The sequence below is a fragment of the Carcharhinus amblyrhynchos genome, chromosome 17 (genome assembly GCF_965287045.1).
Source record: "Carcharhinus amblyrhynchos chromosome 17, sCarAmb.v2.hapA, whole genome shotgun sequence".
Lineage (NCBI taxonomy): Eukaryota > Metazoa > Chordata > Chondrichthyes > Carcharhiniformes > Carcharhinidae > Carcharhinus > Carcharhinus amblyrhynchos.
In genome coordinates, this window is record NC_137340.1 from 797,881 (window position 1) to 820,982 (window position 23,102).

General features: G+C 47.6%; 1 protein-coding gene across 1 annotated transcript in view; it reads left to right on the plus strand.

Moving 5' to 3' along the window:
- Window positions 1–10,297: 10,297 nt before the first annotated feature.
- ddx21 (DEAD (Asp-Glu-Ala-Asp) box helicase 21) overlaps window positions 10,298–23,102 on the plus strand; it is a 52,885-nt gene continuing 40,080 nt past the window's right edge. Inside the window, exons 1-5 of the mRNA XM_080205370.1 lie at window positions 10,298–10,460; window positions 10,652–10,921; window positions 11,941–12,016; window positions 14,238–14,416; window positions 17,688–17,805. Coding sequence (XP_080061496.1) covers window positions 10,371–10,460; window positions 10,652–10,921; window positions 11,941–12,016; window positions 14,238–14,416; window positions 17,688–17,805 — 733 coding nt within the window. The 5' untranslated portion in view covers window positions 10,298–10,370. The remainder of the gene's footprint in view (window positions 10,461–10,651; window positions 10,922–11,940; window positions 12,017–14,237; window positions 14,417–17,687; window positions 17,806–23,102) is intronic.

Consider the following 23,102-nt stretch of genomic DNA (forward strand, 5'->3'; position numbering starts at 1 on the left):
GTCTACCTGGATTTCAGCAAGGCCTTTGACAAGGTCCTTCGTGGGAGGTTAGTTAGGAAGGTTCAGTTGCTAGGTATAGATGGGGAGGTTGTAAATTGGATTAGACAGTGGCTCAATGCAAGAAGCCAGAGAGTGGTTGTGGAGGATTGCTTCTCTGAGTGGAGGCCTGTGACTATTGGTGTGCCGCAGGGATCGGTGTTGGGTCCATTGTTGTTTGACATCTATATCAATGATCTGGATGATAATGTGGTAAACTGGATCAACAAATTTGCTGATGATACAAAGATTGGAGGTGTAGTGGACAGTGAGGAAGGTTTTCAAAGCTTGGAGAGGGACTTGGACCAACTAGAAAAATGGGCTGAAAAATGGCAAATGGAATTTAACGCAGACAAGTGTGAGGTATTGCACTTTGGAAGGACAAACCAAAGTAGAACGTACAGGGTAAATGGTAGGACTCTGAAGAGTGCAGTTGAACAGAGGGATCTGGGAATACAGATACAGAATTCCCTAAAAGTGACGTCACAGGTGGATAGGGTCATAAAGAGTGCTTTTGGTACATTGGCCTTTATAAATCGGAGTATCGAGTTTAAAAGTTGGAGTGTTATGGTAAGGTTATATAAGGCATTGGTGAGGCCAAATTTAGAGTATTGTGTACAGTTTTGGACACCTAGTTACAGGAAGGATGTAAATAAGGTCGAAAGAGTGCAGAGAAGGTTCACGAGGATGTTGCTGGGACTTGAAAAGCTGAGTTACAGAGAGATTGAATAGATTAGGACTTTATTCCCTGGAGCGTAGAAGAATGAGGGGAGATTTGATAGAGGTGTATAAGATTTTGATGGGTATAGATAGAGTGAATGCAAGCAGGCTTTTCCCACTGAGGCTAGGGGGAGAAAAAAAACAGAGGGCATGGGTTAAGGGTGAAAGGAGAAAAGTTTAAAGGGAATATTAGGGGGGGGGCTTCTTCACGCAGAGAGTGGTGGGAGTGTGGAATGAGCTGCCGGATAAAATGGTAAATGTGGGGTCACTTTTAACATTTAAGAAAAACTTGGACGGGTTCATGGATGAGAGGGGGTGTGGAGGGATATGGTCCAAGTGCAGGTCAGTGGGACTAGGCAAAAAATGGTTCGGCACAGACAAGAAGGGCCAAAAGGCCTGTTTCTGAGCTGTAATTTTCTATGGTTCTAGGAAGTTGTTGATGCCAAAATATTGAATATATTCAAGAGGCAGCTAGATATAGCACTTGGGGGTGAATGGATTTAAAGGTTATTTGTGGAAAGCTGGATTAGGCTCTTGAATTGGATGATCAGCCATGATGGTGATGAATGGCAGAGCAGACTCAAAAGGCTAACTGGTCTCCTCCTGCCCCTATCTTCTATGTTTATATTTTTATATGCTTCTATGTTTCTGTGATTGTTGAACTCCAAAGTTAAATCAAGGAGAGGTTGCACAAACGAGGGAATTTAGAAAGTTAAAACAGTGATTTGATGAATGATTTCAGAACATTAAGGGAACCAGAGAGGGTAAATAAAAACGATTCTGATTGTGTGGAGAGGCTGTGACAGGGATGTAGTCTAAAAATTACAGCAAGGCTTTCAGGTCTGAGATGTGAACACTGGCTCACTCAAAGGCTGGAGGAAATTTGAAACTCTCTTGCAGAATCAGCAATTGATGCCAGACCAGCTCTTAATTATAGATGTTGTATATGAGTTTTGTTAAACAAAGGTACTGAGGGACTAAGGGATAAAAAACAAAGGCTTCATAGATGTGGTGTTAGGTTACAAATGATCCCTGATCTCATTGCCTTCAAAAATAAGAATGACACGTACACCTTCACTCTGGAGCCACAATGCAATTCTGACACAATTATGATATTTAGAGGAAACCCCTTCAAATATAAATAAACATCTGGGGACCTCCAGCTAATACTGACATACTCCTCAGAGACCCCCAGCTAACATTAATAAACTCCGTTTGACCCCCAACTAACATTGATACACTCCCTGGGTCTCCCAGCTAACATTGGAACACTCCCTGGGACCCTCAGCTAACACTGACACAGTCCCTGGGACCCTCAGCTAATACTGATACTCTCCCTACCCCCCTCCCACCACACACCCCTTAATACTGACATACTCCTTGGATGCTCTAATATTGACACAATCCCTGAGACCCTAGCTAATAGTGACACACTCCCTGAGACCACCAGTGACCCCCCCAACTAACATTAACACACTCCCTGAGACATCCAGCTAATATTGAGACATTCCCAGATACCTAAAGCTAACATTGAGACTGTCGGGTTCCCTAATATTGACACACCCTCTGTGACTCCCTGCTAATACTGACACACTCCCTGACACCCTCAACTAAGGTTGGCACACTCCCAAAGACCCCAACTAACATTGACTACTCCTGAGGCCCAGAGCTAATACTAACACAGGCCCTGGGAGTCCTTAGCTAATACTGACTAAAGAGATGGGGGAGTAGCAATATTAGTTAGGGAGCAAATTACAGCAGTGCAGAGGGTGGACAGTTTAGAGGGGTCATGTAACGAGTCACTGTGGGTGAAGCTCAGAAATAGGAAGGGTGCAGTCACTACGCTGGGGGTATACTACAGGCCACCCAACAGCCCACGGGAAGTGGAGGAACGGATATGTAAGGAGATTGTGGACAGGTGCAGAAAAAATAGGGTTGTTGTAGTGGGAGACTGTATCCCTGGTATAGACTGGAAAGTGCTCAGGGCTGGGGGTCTGGACAGTGAGGAATTTGTAAAATGCGGACAGGAAGGTTCTTTGGAACAATATGCAGATAGCCCGACTAGAGAGGGGGCTATACTGGACCTAGTTCTGGATAATGAGCCCGGTCAGGTCGTCAAAGTTTCAGTAGGGGAACATGTGGCAAGTTGTGACCACAATTCTGTAAACTTTAGGACAGTAATAGAGAAGGATGAGTGTTGTCCAACGGGTAGGGTGCTGAATTGGGGGAAGGCTAACTATTGCCAGATTAGGCAGGATTTGGTGGCTGTTGATTGGGAGAGGCTGTTTGAGGGTAAATCCACATCTGACATGTGGGAGTCTTTTAAGGAGCAGTTGATGGGGCTGCAGAGCAGGCATGTGCCTGTAAAACGGAAGGATAGGAAAGGTAAGATTCGAGAGCCGTGGATAACCAGGGAAATTGAGGATCTGATCAAAAAGAAAAAAGAGGCGTACGTTAGATCCAGGCAACTAAAAACAGACAGAGCACTAGAGGAATACAGAGAAAGTAGGAAAGAACTCAACCGGGGAGTTAGAAGGGCAAAAAGGGGTCACGAAATGTTCTTGGCAGACAGGATTAAGCATTTCATTCATACGTTAGGAACAGAGTTGTCGGGAAAAAAACAGACCTCTCAGGGAGAAAGGAGGTGAATTATGCTTAGAGCCCAAGGAAGTAGGAGAGATCCTAAATGAATGCTTTGCATCAGTATTCGCAAAGGAGAGGGACATGTTGACATGGGAGTGTCTCAGAGGGAAGTGTTGGCCCATTAGAGAAAATCTCCATTACAAGGGAGGAAGTGTTAGGTTTTTTAGGGAACATTAAAACTGACAAATCCCCAGGACCTGACGGCATCTATCCTAGACTGCTCAGGGAGATGAGAGATGAAATTGCTGGGCCTCTGACAGAAATCTTTGTCTCTTCACTGGACACAGGTGAGGTCCCTGAGGATTGGAGGATAGCGAATGTGGTACCGTTACTTAAGAAGGGTAGCAAGGATAACTCGGGTAACTATAGGCCAGTGAGCTTGATGTCTGTGGTAGGGAAATTGTTGGAGAGGATTCTTAGAGATAGGATATATGCACATTTAGAACGGAATAATCTCATTAGCGATAGACAGCATGGTTTTGTAAGAGGGAGGTCATGCCTCACAAATTTGGTTGCGTTTTTTGAGGAGGTGACAAAAATGATTGACAAGGAAAAGGCCGTGGATGTCGTCTATATGGATTTTAGTGAAGCATTTGACAAGGTCCCTCATGGCAGGCTGGTGCAAAAGGTTAAATCTCACAGGATAAACGGTAAGCTAGCTAGATGGGTGGAGAACTGGCTTGGCCGTAGAAGACAGAGGGTAGCAGTGGAGGGGTCTTTTTCTGATTGGAGGAGAGATTGGGTAAACTGGAGTTGTTCTCCCTGGAAAGACAGAGGATGAGGGGCGACCTAATAGAGGTGTATAAAATTAAGGGCATAGATAGGGTGAACAATGGGAAGCTTTTTCCCAGGTCGGTGGTGACGAACACATGGGGTCACAGGTTCAAGGTGAGGGGGGCAAGGTTTAACTCAGATATCAGAGGGATGTATGGTCTAGTTGGGCTCATGAGTGGTGCAGGCTCGGAGGGCCGAAGGGCCTGTTTCCTGTGCTGTATTGTTCTTTGTTTGTTCTGACACGCTCCCTGGAATCCCCAGCTAACATTGATGCCCTCCGTGTGACTCTGCAGCTAATAATGATGCACCTTCTGGGACCCCCACCAAATACTGATACTCTTTCTGGGACCCTCAGCTAAACTGACATAATCCCTGGGATCCTCAGCTAATACCGATACTTTTCCTGGGAGAACACCCCCTCCCCCCACCTCCCAATACTGACACACTCCCCCGGCTGCTCCAGCTAATATTAACAAAGAACAGTACAGCACAGGAAACAGGCCCTTCGGCCCTCCAAGCCTGTGCCGCTCATTGGTCCAACTAGACCATTTGTTTGTATCCCTCCATTCCCAGTCTGCTCATAGAATCATAGAAACCCTACAGTGCAGAAAGAGGCCCTTCAGCCCATCGAGTCTGCACCGAACACAATCCCACCCAGGCCCTACCCCCATATCCCTACATATTATACCCACTAATCCCGCTAACCTGCACATCCCTGGATACTAAGGGGCAATTTCTTAGCATGGCCAATCAACCTGACCCGCACATCTTTGGACTGTTCACGTGGCTATCTAGATAAGTCTTAAACAATCCCAGCGTGTCCACCTCCACTACCTTGCCTGGCAGTGCATTCCAGGTCCCCACCACCCTCTGTGTAAAACACATCCCTCTGATATCTGAGTTGAACTTTGCCCCCCTCACCTTGAACTTGTGACCCCTTGTGTTCGTCACCTCTGACCTGGGAAAAAGCTTCACACTGTTCACCCTATCTATGCCCTTCATAATTTTATACATCTCTATTAGGTCACCCCTTATCCTTCGTCTTTCCAGGGAGAACAATCCCAGTTTGCCCAATCTCTCCTCATAGCTAAGACCCTCCATACCAGGCAACATCCTGGTAAACCTTTTCTGTACAATCTCCAAAGCCTCCATATCCTCCTGGTAGTGTGGCAACCAGAACTGGACACAGTATTCCAAATGTGGCCTAACCAACGTTCTATATAGCTGCAACATCACATGCCAACTTTTATACTCTATGCCCCATCCAATAAAGGCAAGCATGCCATATGCCTTCTTCACCACCCTCTCCACCTGTGCTGCCACCTTTAAGGATCTGTGGACCTGCACACCGAGGTCCCTCTGTGTGTCTATACACCTGATGGTTCTGCCATTTATTGTATAGCTCCTCCCTACATTAGATCTACCGAAATGCATCACTTCACATTTATCTGGATTAAATTCCATCTGCCATTTCTCTGCCCAATTTTCCAGCCTATCTATATCCTGCTGTATTCTCTGACAATGTTCATCACTATCCGCAACTCCAGCAATCTTCGAGTCATCTGCAAGCTTTTTTAAACAGTGGCATCACATTAGCCATTTTCCAATCAGCTGGCACCTCCTCAGAGTCCAGCGAATTTTGATAAATTTCAACTAACGCATTTGCTTTTACTTCCGCCATTTCTTTTAGTACCCTGGGATGCATTCCATCCGGGCCTGGGGACTTGTCTACCTTTAGTCCCATTAGTCTATCAAGCACTGCCACTCTAGTGACAGTAATCGTTTTAAGGTCCTCACCCCCTACAGCCCCATGACCGTTAATGTTTGATAAGCTATTTTAGTGTCCTCTACTGTGAAGACCGACACAAAAAACTTGTTTAAGGCCTCGACCATTTCATTGTTTCCCATTATTAAATCCGCCTTCTCGTCTTCTAAAGGTCCAACATTTACTTTAGCCACTCTTTTCCTTTTTATATATTTGTAAAAACTTTTACTATCAGTTTTTATATTTTGCGCAAATTTAATTTCATAATCTATCTTTCCTTTCTTTATCACTTTCTTTGCTGTTTTTTAAAGCTTTCCCAATCTTCTAATTCCCCACTAGTTTTGGCCACTCTGTTTGCATCGGTTTTTAGTTTAATTCTCTCCTTTATTTCCTTTGTTATCCACGGCTGGTTATCCCTTTTCTTACAGTCCTTCTTTATCACCGGAATATATTTTTGCTGAATACTGAGAAAAATCCTCTTAGAAATCCTCCACTGTTCCTCAGTTGTCCTACCAACCAGTCTGCGCTCCCAATCTACATTAGCCAGTTCTGCTCTCATCCTATCGTACTCCCCTCTGTTCAAGCAGAGGACACTGGTTTGGGACCCTTCTTTCTCACCCTCCATCTGCATTAGAAATTCCACCATATTGTGATCACTCATTCCAAGAGGATCCCTCACAAGAAGATCTTTAATTTTACTTGTCTCATTACACAGGACCAGATCCAAGATAACTTGCTCCCTTGTAGGTTCTGTAACATACTGTTCAAGGAAACTATCCCGACAGAATTCTAAGAATTCTTCCTCGAGTCCACCACATCTGATTTGAGTCAACCAATCAATATGCAGGTTAAAATCCCCCATGATTATCACCGTTCCGTTTCTGCACACATCAATTATTTGTTTGTTTATAACCCGCCCCACTTCAAAGTTATTATTTGGGGCCCTATAGACCACGCCCACCAGTGACTTCCTCCCCTTGCTGTTCCTCATCTCCACCTACAACGATTCCACATTTTGCTCCTTAGAGCCTATATCGTCTCTCACTACCGCCCTGATGTTATCCTTTATTAACAGAGCTTCCCACCTCCTTTTCCTTCCTCTCTATCCTTCCGAAATGTCTGATATCCCTGGATATTCAGGTCCCAGTCCCGGTCACCCTGCAACCACGTTTCCGTAATGGCCACCAGATCCTACCCATTTGTACTGATTCGTGCCATCAGCTCATTCACTTTGTTTCGAATGCTACATGCATTCAGGTAAAGTGTCTTTATGCTTGCCTTTATCTGGACCTGATTTGTTAGTGCCATTCTTTTGTTTGCGCGCTCTGTCCCTTCGTGTTGCAAACTGGTCATCCTTCCCCAGACCATCTCCCTGCACTGCGTTGACCACCTCCCTTCTCGTGCTTGTCACCTTTTTTACTCTGCCTGAGGTTAGATTCCTGCCACCTTCTCTGTCCTATTACATGGCCTGGAAACGTTACTAACCTCTCCTGAGCCCTCGAATCCTTTAACTAGTTGAACGTCCATCATTGACCTGCACTTGCACCCTCTCCTTTAACTTTGATTTTGTAATTCCCCTGAACCCTCCCCCCCAACTATTTAGTTTATGATGGCCACAAAGGACATGGGGTTGACAGATCTCCCAGTGGGCATCATGGAGTATGAGCTCCCTTACTGAGCAAGTGACAGGCTCACCCAGCGGGAGGCTCACCCAGCGACAGGCTCACCCAGCGGGAGGCTCACCCAGCGGGAGGCTCACCCAGTGACAGGCTCACCCAGCGGGAGGCTCACCCAGCGGGAGGCTCACCCAGTGGGAGGCTCACCCAGCGGGAGGCTCACCCAGTGGGAGGTTCACCCAGTGGGAGGTGCACCCAGTGGGAGGTGCACCCAGCGACAGGCTCACCCAGTGACAGGCTCACCCAGCGACAGGCTCACCCAGTGACAGGCTCACCCAGTGGGAGGCTCACCCAGCGGGAGGCTCACCCAGCGGGAGGCTCACCCAGTGACAGACTCACCCAGTGGGAGGCTCACCCAGCGACAGGCTCACCCAGTGACAGGCTCACCCAGCGACAGGCTCACCCAGTGGGAGGCTCACCCAGCGACAGGCTCACCCAGCGACAGGCTCACCCAGTGACAGGCTCACCCAGCGACAGGCTCACCCAGCGGGAGGCTCACCCAGCGGGAGGCTCACCCAGTGACAGGCTCACCCAGTGGGAGGCTCACCCAGCGGGAGGTTCACCCAGTGGGAGGTGCACCCAGTGGGAGGTGCACCCAGCGACAGGCTCACCCAGCGACAGGCTCACCCAGCGACAGGCTCACCCAGTGGGAGGCTCACCCAGTGGGAGGCTCACCCAGCGGGAGGCTCACCCAGCGACAGGCTCACCCAGCGGGAGGCTCACCCAGTGACAGGCTCACCCAGCGACAGGCTCACCCAGCGGGAGGCTCACCCAGCGACAGGCTCACCCAGTGGGAGGCTCACCCAGCGGGAGGCTCACCCAGCGACAGGCTCACCCAGCGGGAGGCTCACCCAGTGGGAGGCTCACCCAGCGACAGGCTCACCCAGTGGGAGGCTCACCCAGCGGGAGGCTCACCCAGCGACAGGCTCACCCAGCGGGAGGCTCACCCAGTGACAGGCTCACCCAGTGGGAGGCTCACCCAGCGGGAGGCTCACCCAGTGGGAGGCTCACCCAGCGACAGGCTCACCCAGTGGGAGGCTCACCCAGTGGGAGGCTCACCCAGTGGGAGGCTCACTCAGTGGGAGGCTCACCCAGTGGGAGGCTCACCCAGCGACAGGCTCACCCAGTGGGAGGCTCACCCAGCGACAGGCTCACCCAGTGACAGGCTCACCCAGCGGGAGGCTCACCCAGCGGGAGGCTCACCCAGTGGGAGGCTCACCCAGCGGGAGGCTCACCCAGTGGGAGGCTCACTCAGTGGGAGGCTCACCCAGTGGGAGGCTCACCCAGTGGGAGGCTCACCCAGTGACAGGCTCACCCAGTGGGAGGCTCACCCAGTGGGAGGCTCACCCAGCAACAGGCTCACCCAGTGGGAGGCTCACCCAGCGACAGGCTCACCCAGCGACAGGCTCACCCAGTGGGAGGCTCACCCAGCGACAGGCTCACCCAGTGGGAGGCTCACCCAGTGACAGGCTCACCCAGTGGGAGGCTCACCCAGTGACAGGCTCACCCAGCGACAGGCTCACCCAGCGGGAGGCTCACCCAGCGACAGGCTCACCCAGCGGGAGGCTCACCCAGCGGGAGGCTCACCCAGCGGGAGGCTCACCCAGCGGGAGGCTCACTCAGTGGGAGGCTCACCCAGTGGGAGGCTCACCCAGTGGGAGGCTCACCCAGTGGGAGGCTCACCCAGCGGGAGGCTCACTCAGTGGGAGGCTCACCCAGCGGGAGGCTCACTCAGTGGGAGGCTCACCCAGTGGGAGGCTCACCCAGTGGGAGGCTCACCCAGCGACAGGCTCACCCAGTGGGAGGCTCACCCAGTGACAGGCTCACCCAGTGGGAGGCTCACCCAGTGGGAGGCTCACCCAGTTCCTGGGTGCAGGTGGAAGCTGTGGCGGTGACTCCTGTTGAAGGAAGAGCGGAACAAGAAACAAAAAGTGCAAAAAAAATTTCCGTGGTCTGAGTTTGCGACCTGAGATAAAGATGGTCTCAAGAGAGCAGAAATTACTGGAAAATCTCAGCAGGTTTGACAGTGAAGTGAAAATAGAGCCAATATTCACCCTGCAGTACCGGGAGGAGCCGGGAATAGCGCTGTGCACGGAGGAATCACCCGGGGTATCGGCCTGCAGTACCGGGAGGAGCCGGGAATAGCGCTGTGCACGGAGGAATCACTCGGGGTATCGGCCTGCAGTACCGGGAGGAGCCGGGAATAGCGCTGTGCACGGAGGAATCACTCGGGGTATCGGCCTGCAGTACCGGGAGGAGCCGGGAATAGCGCTGTGCACGGAGGAATCACCCGGGGTATCGGCCTGCAGTACCGGGAGGAGCCGGGAATAGCGCTGTGCACGGAGGAATCACCCGGGGTATCGGCCTGCAGTACCGGGAGGAGCCGGGAATAGCGCTGTGCACGGAGGAATCACCCGGGGTATCGGCCTGCAGTACCGGGAGGAGCCGGGAGAAGCGCTGTGCACGGAGGAATCACCCGGGGTATCGGCCTGCAGTACCGGGAGGAGCCGGGAATAGCGCTGTGCACGGAGGAATCACCCGGGGTATCGGCCTGCAGTACCGGGAGGAGCCGGGAATAGCGCTGTGCACGGAGGAATCACCCGGGGTATCGGCCTGCAGTACCGGGAGGAGCCGGGGAAGCGCTGTGCCCGGAGTTTCGGTCCTCAGACCGTGTGCGCAGCCGCTGCTTCCTTTTTCCGGCCGCTGCCGCAGTGATCGGTTCGTTGGTGCCGCGTGTCCCGCTTCACCATCGAGAAATGCCGGCTCGTCTCAGTTGCCAGCCCGAGGACCCGGAGCCCGCCATGGAAGCCGAGTCCCTGAACACAGTGGTGCATAAAAAGAGCAAGGTGAGATCCGTGGACCCGCCTGAAAGCGGCCGGCTGTCTGGGCCGAAGCCGCGGCCTCAGGCTGGCGCTGAAACCGGGACAGCCTTACAGTGGCCCGGCTGGGGAAGCGGCTCTTATATCGAGGTGGGAGTGTGGGCCCGGGAGAGTGTCCGGTCGCTGCTAACGTTCCCATTCTTACTGTTTAATCCTAGAGAGATAAAGAGAAGAGGAAACATTCGGAAAGGAACGAGATTCCAGAGAAAAGGTCCAGACTGGAGGAAAATGGCCAAGTGGAAGAAGCTGCTGAAAGTGAACTGAAACCTCCCAAATCAAAAAGACATAAGAGCGAGGATTGTGAGCACAAAGATGACAAAAAAAGTAAACGGAAAGAAAGAAACGGATTGATAGATGAGTCAAAATCAGAAATCATCCCACGCTCGAGTGACGATTCCTGTCAGTATTCAGAGGGTGAAATAGAGGAGGTGAGAATTCAGACCACACACCAGCCCCCCCATCACCCCCAACCTGTCAGCAATCTCCCCCCATCACCCCCAACCTGTCAGCAATCTCCCCCCATCACCCCCAACCTGTCAGCAATCTCCCCCCATCACCCCCAACCTGTCAGCAATCTCCCCCCATCACCCCCAACCTGTCAGCAATCTCCCCCCATCACCCCCAACCTGTCAGCAATCTCCCCCCATCACCCCCAACCTGTCAGCAATCTCCCCCCATCACCCCCAACCTGTCAGCAATCTCCCCCATCACCCCCAACCTGTCAGCAATCTCCCCCCATCACCCCCAACCTGTCAGCAATCTCCCCCATCACCCCCAACCTGTCAGCAATCTCCCCCCATCACCCCCAACCTGTCAGCAATCACCCCCCATCACCCCCAACCTGTCAGCAATCTCCCCCCATCACCCCCAACCTGTCAGCAATCACCCCCAAACTGTCAGCAATCCCCGCGTACCATTCCAAAATCTCAAAACTGTCAGCAATCTCCCAAGTCATCCCAAACCCCAAATTGACAGCAATCTCCCCTCATTGCCCCCAAACTGTCAGCAATTTCCCCTCATCACACCCAACTTGTCAGCAATCTCCCCATATCACCCCAGAACCCCAAACTGTCAGTAATCTTCCCTCATTGCCCCCAAACTGTCGGCAATTTCCCCATATCGCCCCCAAACTATTGGCAATCTCTCTTCATCACCCCAGAACCCCAAACTATTGGCAGTCTCCCTTTGTCACCCCAAAACCCCAAACTATCGGCAATCTTCGCTCATCATCCCCAAACTGTCAGCAATCTCCCCATATCGCCGTTTTGAACAGTTTGTGGTGCTCTCTTCATTTACTTTCCTGTCACATGTTTCCTGTTAGTATGTTATTGACAGGTTGGAAATGTTTTCTGTGTTCTCGGTGAACAGAAGTGCTTTCTTTGACATCACGTGCTGAATAGAAGAATTTTAAACGTCATGGTAAAATTCTTTTAATGCTAATCCATAGGAGCTCACGCCAGAACAGAAAGAAGGGGACTTTTCAAATTTCAAGATTTCTCGAGAGACTATTGAACTGCTGAAGGGTATGTGTTATCTGTTTGTATTTTCTCATTTGGAGATTGCTGTTTGTGATCTCATAGGATCCCTACAGTGCAGAAGGAGGCCATTTGGCTCATCGGGTCTGCACTGACTCTCCAACAGAGCATCCCATCCAGGCCCACCTCTTGCCCTAATCCTCTAACTCTGTGCATTTACCACAGCCAATTCTCTCTAACCTAAACACTGAGTAACAATTCAATATCGCCAGTCTACCTAACCTGACTTCTTTAGACTGAGAGGAAACACCTGGAGAAAACCTTCACAGACAACTTACAAACTCCACAGTCACCTAAGTCTAGAATTGAACCCAGGTCCCTGGCACAGTGAGGCAGCAGTGCTAAGCACTGTGCCACCATGTCACCCTTGCTGCTGATCTCCCAATTGCTGGCAGCATCTGCTTTCTTCTTTAATAGATTTTCAATTCTACAATCACCCATGACAGCTATTTATTTCAAGTTCTTTAGTCTTCATTTTTCACTGTTATCATCTCAATTTACAACAGTTTCTGCACCTGAAATCTCTGCTCAGTGCCGAGAGGTGTTGTAGCCTGCTGAATTCTTGATGGGCCTTTGAACCTTGGCCTTCATCTCATCCCAGAGGTTGTGAGCTCCCTGCAGCCAGGGTCAAGTATCTGATAGTGTGAATCAGCGATAGGCATATCGTATCTGAATCCAGCATTCCTGTTGCCAGATGTCTACTTTTTAATCAAGTTTCACTCGCAGTTAGCAACCCTGGCAACTTCTCTGTGTCAGCGTGGCTGTGATCAGATAACAGCGCAGATTGGGGCTGGGCCTTTTTGCTCAGGTTGGATGAATGCTGCACCAGGCAGGCTCATGGATGCCCATTCTCAATTCCTGCAAACTTTACATCAGGGGATGTTGAGCTGCCCTCTTTAATCCAAGTTTAATCTAGTATGCTGCCATGTGCCCTCCGGGCTAAACAGCATTAACAAATCTCCATGCATTTGACCCAGTCCTGTTCAGGTGTGGGCTGTCTGGCTTGTACAGATCCCACCTTGGTCCTGATGCCTCAGAAATCTGACACCCTCGCTCCAACCACATGTTTAATCACTCACATGTACTGTACCCAAGGTTGTGGGATTGGGAGTAATCCTGAAATTGCTACTTCAGGGGTCCTGCTTTTAAATCTCCTTCCTAGCTTCCCAGAATCTGCTTTCAGAATCTCATCCCCTTTCCTAACTGACCCATTGGTACCTACATGGTGACCTCTTGCTGACCACCGTCCCCCGTAAAATATCCTGCAGCTCCTCCACGACTGCCTTGACCCTGGCACCAGAGCGACAACGTGGCATCCATATAGGTTTGTACAATTTTGTTCACTTCCCTTCCACTGTTTAGGTGGTTTGCATGCCAGTAGTGTGAGTGATCTTTTATTTCTACAAACTCTACTTTGTCCTTGGTGAAAGCTGTGTTCCTTTTCCCACTGACATTGTTTACTCTCATAACTATAACTGTTTTACTCCATACTTATTCTAAAAACGTTACACTCCAGTGTTTAATTTCCAATTCTGATTTATCTGAAACTGTGTTTCAATAATTGTGACTCTATCCACAGTGTTTTCAATTCCCCTGTTTTATTCCAGATACAGCTTCTATTCATTTTTCAGTTCGTTCATTTTGTTTTGAAATACTCTGACTTTCCCGCCCTGTAACTTTTGTCTGTTAGTTTAATTTGTCCAAGATATTAACCTGGAGTGTTGCAAGAAATTAATTCCCTGGGAGGAGGAGTCCAGAGCAATAGGGTACAATGTTGGAATTAGAGCTCAGATGTTCAGGGTTGGTGTGGAGGTGCAATTTTTCACAAGAGTTGTAGAAATCTGAAAACTGCGGCCCTGACTTCTAAGCCTGGGGATAAATTAAACATTTCAAATCCTAAGAATAGCAAATTTCTGTTTGGTATGGATAACTAAGTAGGGCCTTAAAAGCCTCTAAAAGGCAAAATGGTGAACCCCAGGAGATTTAACACAGTCCCAGAGGGAGTGATCATTGAGGAAGAGACATTGTTGCCTCCAGTGTGGGCAGTTTCATAGCTTACTGTTTCCTATAATGAGTCAAGCTCTGGACAACAATGAAAACCTTTTGCTCAGTTTGGGTTATTTTTGATGTACTTTGTCAGTTTTGAAATAAGAATGTTGCCAAATTGTTCTTTCTAATCTTTTGCATTCCTCTGATTATTGTTCTATAGCCCGTGGCGTGACCTACTTGTTTCCAATACAAGCACAGACATTCAACTGCATCTATGATGGGAATGATTGTGTGGCACAGGCCAGGACTGGCACTGGCAAAACCTTCTCCTTTGCCATCCCACTGGTGGAAAAGCTGCAAACAGCAGCTGCTGACAGGAGGAGGAATCGACCTCCCAAGGTAAATAAACTACTAGGTAGACTGCTGGAGGACCTTCAGATTGAAAAACAACCATAGCTTCTTTCTTTTGTGCAAACTCTCCTACTTAGCACATAGTGAGCACCAGGTTAGAAACTCAATAGGTTCCAGTGTAAGGAGCGATGTTCCAGCACTCAGAGCTGCTTTTGAGTGCACAGTGTGAAGTTTGGTGAGGGCTGTGCTGCTGTATGTACCTTTTGTTAGCCTCCAGTGGTTGACTTTTACTTTTGGTATGGGGAGGAAACTGATCAGTGAGTAATTACTAAGTTATTCTAATTATTGTAAATGGTTTTTAAAGTTAAGATGAGTGGAATGTGCACCCTGCAGTATTGTTGGAAGCTGGCTGCAGAAGCTCAAGTTCTGAGTTTCGGAACACAAGTGATGGCTGGAGCTACTGTTGTGCATGCACGAAGGTGAGAGCTATGTTATCAGCTCACTTAGGGAAGTGGTCACGCTGCAGATTAGGAGTGTGCAGGCATTTGGGGAGCTGCCCCCTTTTTCTTTGTCCGAACGTAATTTAAGTTTGTTTACTTGGTTTGACCCGCAAGATCGAAAGGAGAGGGGTGATGCCAGACAACTTAAGAGAACCAGACTGCGTAATACAGAACCAAAAACAGAAATGCTGGAAAATCTCAGCAGGTCTGATAGCATCTGTGGAGAGAGAAAATCTGGGAACAGTACAGTGTTAAGGGAGGATCAGGAACAGTGGAGTAATAAGGGAGGATCTCAGATTGGAAGAGCTATGTGTGGATCTGTTTAAAGTGGCCAAGGGCAGCGTGCATTGGTTGTAGTTCTTTATAGGCCAGCAAGCAGCGGTGGTAGTAAACACAGGAACAGGTCCTTAGGCTCAACAAGCCTGCACTGATATCTAATCCTTATTTGGACCCACTACTTATTGCCCATATGTGGTTGTTATCCCTTTGTTTGCTGCCTCTTCACGTGTCAATCAAGATACATGTTGAACTTTGCTAATGTGCCTGCTTCCACCACCTGCTCTGGCAGTGTGTTCCAGGCAGCCACCACCCTCTGAAAAACTTGACTTGCACATCTCCCCAAATATTCCCCATCTCATCTGAAACCTGTGACCTCTTGTAGTTGACCTTTCTATCCTTTGACCTTTGATGATTCTCCTGGTCTGTGTGTCATAATATTGTAGATCTCTATCAGGTTGTCCCTCAGCCTCCATCTTTCCAGTGAAAACAATCCGAGTTTATCCATGCTTGCCTCGTATTGAAAACCTTCCAGACCAGGCAACATCCAGGTAAACCCTTGTAACCTCTCCATGACCTTCTGGTAGTGTGACAACCAGAACTACATGCAACATTCCAAATGTGGCCTAACTAAAGTTTGTTACAGCTGTAACAAAACTTGCCAACTCTTATACTCAATGCCTCAGATGTTGAAGGCAAGCATGCTTTATGCCTTGACTACCTGATCCACTTGTGTTGCCACTTTCAGAGATCTGAGGACCTGTACATCTAGATTCCTCTGCATGTCAATGCTCCTAAATGTTATGATATTTACTGTATAATTCACACCTGAATTTTATCTTCCAAAATACGTCACCTCGCATTTGTCCGGATTAAACTCCATCTGCCATTTTTCTGCCCAAGTGTGCAATCTATTAAATCCTACTGCATCCTTGGATAATCCTCGTCATGATCTGCAACTCCGCCAATTTTTGTGTCATCTGCCAATTTACTAATCAGATATCCTATAATTTTTTTTGCGTGTGTGTTTATACTGCAAACAAAAGCAGCCCTAGCACTGATCCCTGTGGAACACTACTAGTTACAGATCTTCATTTTGTAAAGCGCCCTTCCACCACTATTTTCTGTCTTCTATGGCCAAGCCAAATCTGTATTCATCTAACCAGCTCACCCTAAATCCCATGAGACTTTACCTTTTGAACAGTCTGCCATGAGGGAAATGCCTTATTTGTCAGATGCCTTACTGAAGTCCATGTAGACAACATCCACCGCCTTCCCCTCGTCAGTATTCCTGTCACCTCCTGAAAAACCTCAATCAAGTTGATGAGACATGACCATCCCCGTACAAAACCATGCTGCCTAACACTAACAAGTCCATTTGCTTCCAAATATGAATAAATCCTGTCTCTCCGTAACTTCTCCAACAGCTTTCCCACCACTGATGGCCGGTTCAACGACCTGTAATTACCAGGGTTATCTCGGTTTCCATTTCTAACCAAAGAATTTGCCATTCTCCAGTCCTTTGGAACCTCTCCTGTGGCTAAAGGGCGTGCAAAGTATCTATTAAAGCCTCAGTTGTTTCCTCCCTTGTTTCTCACAGTATCTTTGGATAGATCTGGCCTTGGAAACTTCATAGAACAGTGAAGAAAAAGGCCCTTTGGCCCACCGAGTCTGCACCGACCACAATCCCACCCAGGGCCTACCCCCATATCCCTACGTATATATTACCCATAATCCCTCTAGCTTACGCATCTCAGAACACTAAGGGGCAATTTTTTAGCATGGCCAATCAACCTAACCTTCTTTGGACTGTGGGAGGAAACTGGAGCACCCGGAGGAAACCCACGCAGACAGGAGGAGAATGTACAAACTCCACACAGACAGTGACCCGAGCCGGGAATTGAACCCAGGACCCTGGAGCTGTGAAGCAGTAGTGCTAACCACTGTGCTACCGTGCCGCCTTGTCTACCGTAATGTGTTTTAAGACACCCAAAACTTCCTCCTCTGTTATATTGACCTGCCTGAGAGTATTCACACGCCCTTCCCTAACCTCAACATCCCTCATGTCCCTCCCTTTGGTGTATACCAATGCAAAGAACTCAATAAGGATCTCATCCACTTCCTCTGCTCTACGCATCACCTCCCTCCTTTACCCTCGAGTGGGCCTATTCTTTCCCTAGTTCCTCTTGTTCATAATATATGTATGAAATGCCTTGGGATTCTCCTTAACTCAGCTAGTCAAGGGCATTTCATGGACCATTTTAGCCCTCCTAACTCCTTGTTTGAGCTCCTTCCTGCTATCTCTGTATTTTTGAAGTATGAGGTATGGTATTAATCAGGAGATTAGATAACATGAACATTGCTGGAATCAAGGGTAACTTCAGCCTGAATATAGACTTAGTGAGTGGGCAAGAACATGACAGAATATAATGTGGGATTCAGGTCTCTTGATTATTAATCAAAACTTCTCAGTTACTGGTTGTATATTAGTACTCTGGAGTCATGCATAACAGTCTCATACTTTCTCCATTTTCCCTGATCAGGTCCTTGTGCTTACTCCGACAAGGGAACTGGCCATTCAAGTGGCGAAAGATATCAAGGATATAACCAGGAAGCTCTCTGTTTCTTGTTTTTATGGTGGAACAGCATATGCTGGACAGAGTAAGTGTCCAGTATTCAGAAATATTGGCTGTAATTTGCTCCTACAATGCAATGATAGATATAGCGTGCTTTTCTTCTCTGAGCTGGGATGGGGATACAAATTGACCATCGTCATCTCTTCTGCAAAGCCAACCAGTGAAGAAATGGAGTTATAATAACAATCTACATTTGTGATGTGTCTTTAATATAGTCAATGGCCTGAACTGTTTCACAGGGTGTGTTTTTTTCTATTCATTCATGGGATGTGGCCGTTGCCTTCTAGACCATCACAAGTTGGGGGTTACAATTTGGGACAGGCAACCTAAAGTGGAACAGGCCATTTAGCTCCCAAAATTTTATCAATCTCAGATTTTATATTAAGAATTGATCTTGCGTCACTTGTTTATAGAAGAAAGTTCCAAACTTTTGGCACTCGTGTATAAACGTGTATCCTAATTTTATTTCTGAAAGGTCTAGCACTGCATTTTATTCCATGCTCTCTCTCTCCCCCCGCCCCAACCCCTCCCCAAATTCCTGACATTCCAACCAGTCCAAGTGGTCTCTCTAGCTGTTTCCATTGAAAGCACCCCTTTGTCTTTAAAATTCTAGGCAATGTGACCTTATGCTCATGTAATCTTTTCTTGTAATTTAATGCTTGTTGTATCCCTCAAAGGTCCAAAACATCTTTCCTAAAGGTCAAGTACCTAGAACTGATCCTTTGTGTAGGATCCCAACAGTGCAGAATGAGACCATTCAGCGCATCGAGTCTCCGCCAACAACAGTCCCATCCAGGCCCTATTCCTGTAACCCCTCACATTTACCCTTCTATTCCCCTGACACTAGGGTCAACTTAGCACGGCCAGTCAACCTAACCCACACATCTTTGGTATAGCTGAAGCATGACTCTCCCCTCTTGGTTTCTAGGTATAAAATTGCATTCCCAAAATCATTTAAAAAGTATCCTGTTTAATCCTTTTCAGCTCCAAAGTGGATGACCTCATTTTCCTACATTGAAATCCATTTACAGTCATAGAGGTTTACAGCATGGAAACAGGCCCTTTGGCCCTTCTTGTCCATGCTATCCTTTTTTCTTAAACCCTAAGCTACTCCCAATTGCCTGCGTTTGGCCCATATCCCTCTATACCCATCGTACCCATGTAACTGTCTAAATGCTTTTTAAAAGACAAAATTGTACCTGCCTCTACTACTGCCTCTGGCAGCTTGTTTCAGACACCACCCTCTGAAAAAATTGCCCTGCTGGACACTTTTGTATCTCTCCCCTTAAACATATTTCCTCTAGTTTTCAACTCCTCTACTTTTGGGAAAAGATATTGACTATCTAGCTGATCGATGCCCCTCATTATTTTATAGACCTCTATAAGATCACCCCTCAGCCTTCTATGCTCCAGAGGAAAATGTCCCAGTTTCCTTATAACTCAAATCATCAAGTCCCGGTAGCATCCTAGTAAATCTTTCCTGCATTCTTTCTAGTTTAATAATATTCTTTCTACAATAGGATGACCAGAACTGTACACAGTATTCCAAGTGCGGCCTTACCAATGTCTTGTACAACTTCAACAAGACGTCTCAACTCCTGTATTCAATGTTCTGACCGATGAAACTGAATGCCTTCTTCACCACTCTGTCCACCTGTGACTCCACTTTCAAGGAGCTATGAATATGTACCCCTAGATCTCTTTCTTCCGTAACTCTCCCCAGTGCCCTACCATTAACTGAGTAAGCCCTGTCCCTGGTTCAATCTACCAAAATGCATCACCTCACATGTATCTAAGTTAAACTCCATCTGCCATTCATCAGCCCAATGGCCCAATTGATCAAGATCCTATTGCGATCCGAGATAACTTTCTTCACTGTCCACTGCGCCACCAATCTTGGTGTCATCTGCAAACTTGCTAACCATGCCTCCGATATTCTCACCCAAATCATTAATATAAATGACAAGTAAATTTGCTGTTGTGCCCATTTATTTAAGCAATCTACACTTCACTAAATGTTATGATTACATCTGTAATAAACATGGATTTAGGAGCAAGAGTAGGCCATCCAGCCCCTTGAGCTTGCTCAATCATTAATAACATCAAGGCTCATTTGATAGTAACCTCAAATCTGCTTCCTGCATACCCTCAGTAACCTATCACCTCTTGCTTACCAACAATCTGTCCATCTCAGCCTTAAAAATATGCAAAAGACTGTGCTTCCAACACCTTTTCTGGAAGAGTTCCAAAGACTCATGACCCTCATGAGAGAGAAAATTTTGCCTCACCTCTCTTTTAAATGGGTAACCCCTTATTTTTAAATAGTGACCCCTATTCTGGATTTTCCCACAAGAGGAAACACACTCTCCAAATCCACCTCGTCAAGACCCCTCAGAATCCTTATGTTTAAATCAAATCACATCTTACTCTTCTAAGTTCCAATCTAGCCTGTCCAACTTTTCCTCGTAAGACAACCCACCCATTCTCAGTAGTGGCATGGTAAAACTTCTCGAAACTGCTTCCAATGTGTTTACATTCTGTAAAAAAGGGTGATCGATATGGTACACAGTACCCCAGATGTGCATTTATCCATGCCGTGTATAACAAGTATAATTGAATACAGAATACTTCTGTATTCATAAGAACATAAGAAATAGGAGCAGGAGTAGGCCATCTAGCCCAAGATCATGGCTGATCTGTCGTGGCTCAGTTCCACACTCCCGCCCTCTCCCCATAACCCTTAATCCCCTCTCTTATCAAAAACCCATCAACCCGCGTCTTAAAAATATTTAGCGAGGTAGCCTCCACCACTTCAACGGGCAGAGAATTCCAGAGATTCACCACCCTTTGAGTGAAGAAGTTCCTCCTCAACTCCGTTCTAAACTGCCCCCCCTTTATCTTGAGGCTGTGCCCCCTAGTCCTATTATCCTTTCTGAGCGGGAAGAGTCTCTCCACCTCTATCCTATCCATCCCATTCATCATCTTATACGTCCCAATGAGAACTCCCCTCATTCTTCTAAACTCTAACGAGTACAAGCCTAGTTTATTCAGCCTCTCCTCATAGTTCAACCCCCTCAACTCCGGTATCAGCCTAGTAAACCTCCTCTGCACTCCCTCCAAGGCCAAAATATCCTTGCGTAAGTGTGGCGACCAAAACTGCACACAGTACTCCAGCTGCGGCCTCACCAATGCCCTATACAGCCGCAGCAAGACCTCCCTACTTTTATATTCAATCCCCCTCGCTATGAAGGCCAGCATCCCATTAGCCTTCCTGACCACCTGCAGGCTGGGTTTTTGCGACTCATGCACAAGGACCCCGAGGTCCCTCTGCACCGTCGCCTGCTGCAGTTTTTCGCCATGTAAGTAATAATCCTTCCTACCATTATTCCTACCAAAGTGCAGGTTTCATTACATTTTCCACCTCTAACCGACCAAATTGCCTGTCAAGCCACCTCAAATACTGGTACAAACATCAAATGAAAGTATTTACAAAAATGAAATGGGAGGAGTTGCCTTCAGCAATTGGCCAGGACATTATTCCTTAATTCATGGGATTCCAGAATAGTCCTGGATGGCTGACAACTCCTATACTGGCCTGACGGCAAGACACATGCACCTTTCGAAGTCAGTGTCTGTATTGAAGAAATGTCAGATACAGCTGCATCAACAGCTCTGGGACAAGTAAGAGAATGGTCACACAGTGATCATGTTCCTGGGCTAGTATCTTGAGGCCTGAACAAATTACCTGAAGACAGGCGTGAATGAATTCTCAGTTATAGCATGACATTTGACTGCATCGCACTGTATTCTGGCTTCAGCCCTGTGCAGTAAAAACATTCACTGTCCATCTCTCTAGTTTCCATACCTTCATTAACTGGCTGGATAATCCTGTCCAACCCTCGAGACTGATAGAATTCTCGAATTCGCTTCTCTTCACTCTCCTGTAGACCTGGCAGCCTCTGCTATTTCCTTTCTGGCTTCCTTCAACAGTCTGGGATATAATCCATCCAGCCCTGGTGATTTATCGACCTTCAAGAATGCCAGTCTCTCTCATAATGCTTATTTTAACGAATATTTCACACCTCATAGACTCCCTACAGTGCAGAAGGAGGCCATTTGGCCCATCATGTCTGTACCCACCACAATCCCACCCAGGCCCTATCCCCGTAACCCCACGTATGTACCCTAGCTAGTTCCCCTGACACTAAGGAGCAATTTGTCACAGCTGATCCATCTAACCTGCACATCTTGGGACTGTGTAAAGAAACTGGAGCACCTGGAGGAAACACACGCAGACATGGGGAGAATGTGCAAAATAGTCATCTGAGACCAGAATTGAACCTGGGTCCCTGTCGCTGTGTGGCAGCAGTGCTAACAACTGTGCACTATGTTGCCTCTTTTTAACTAGAATATTTGCATCATCTCCCCCCTTAGTGAAGACAGAGACAAAGTACAAAGCAATGCAAAAAATTGATCAGCAATTGCCTCACCAGAGATGCCCATGCCCTTGAGTTAATAAACAGTACGATTGATTGCAGCATTTGAGACAGCACGTAGCACAGTGGTTAGCACTGCTGTTTCACAGCTCCAGGCACCTGTGTTCAATTCCCGGCTTGGGTCACTGTCTGTGTGGAGTTTGTGCGTTCTCCCCGTGTCTGTGTGGGTTTCCTCCAGGTGTTCCTGTTTCCTCCTACACCCCAAAGATGTGTAGGTTAGGCCAAGCTGAATCGCCTCTTAGTGTCCCAAAATGCACAGGTTAGCAGGATTAGCAGCTAAATATGCAGGGATGGGCCATTGGGCCTGGGTGGGATTATTATCGATGCAGATTTGATGGGCCAACTGTTGGGTTTCTATAATTAAAAAATTTCAAGGAGGAAGAAATGGAAGGGCAGCGGACTCGGGAGAGAGAAAAAGATGGATTAAGCTGTAAGTTGGAATCATTGAAATGTGTTATCCTCCAGAGGCTAAGGGAGGAAACCAGTGAAGATAACTCATTCATAACATTATGGAAAAGTGGTAGAAAAAGCTAATTGTGAATAACAAGTTTATTCTGCAAGTGACGTACAGAAAAGGTAGATCATTCCACTCTTCCACAAATATAACACAGGTTTGATAGGAGTAAAGCACCTTGTATACTGTCCCATTAAAAGCTCTAGGGGCAGGTACAGTACAGGTTAGATATAAAGTGCCCCCTGCATTATCTAAAGTATTACACTTTCTACCTTGTGCAAGGGCCATCTATTCTAGTATTGACATTGATTCCTTCCAATAAGCAGGCAGGGAATACAGCCTCATCAGCCACTCAACTCAATGCTGGCAGTC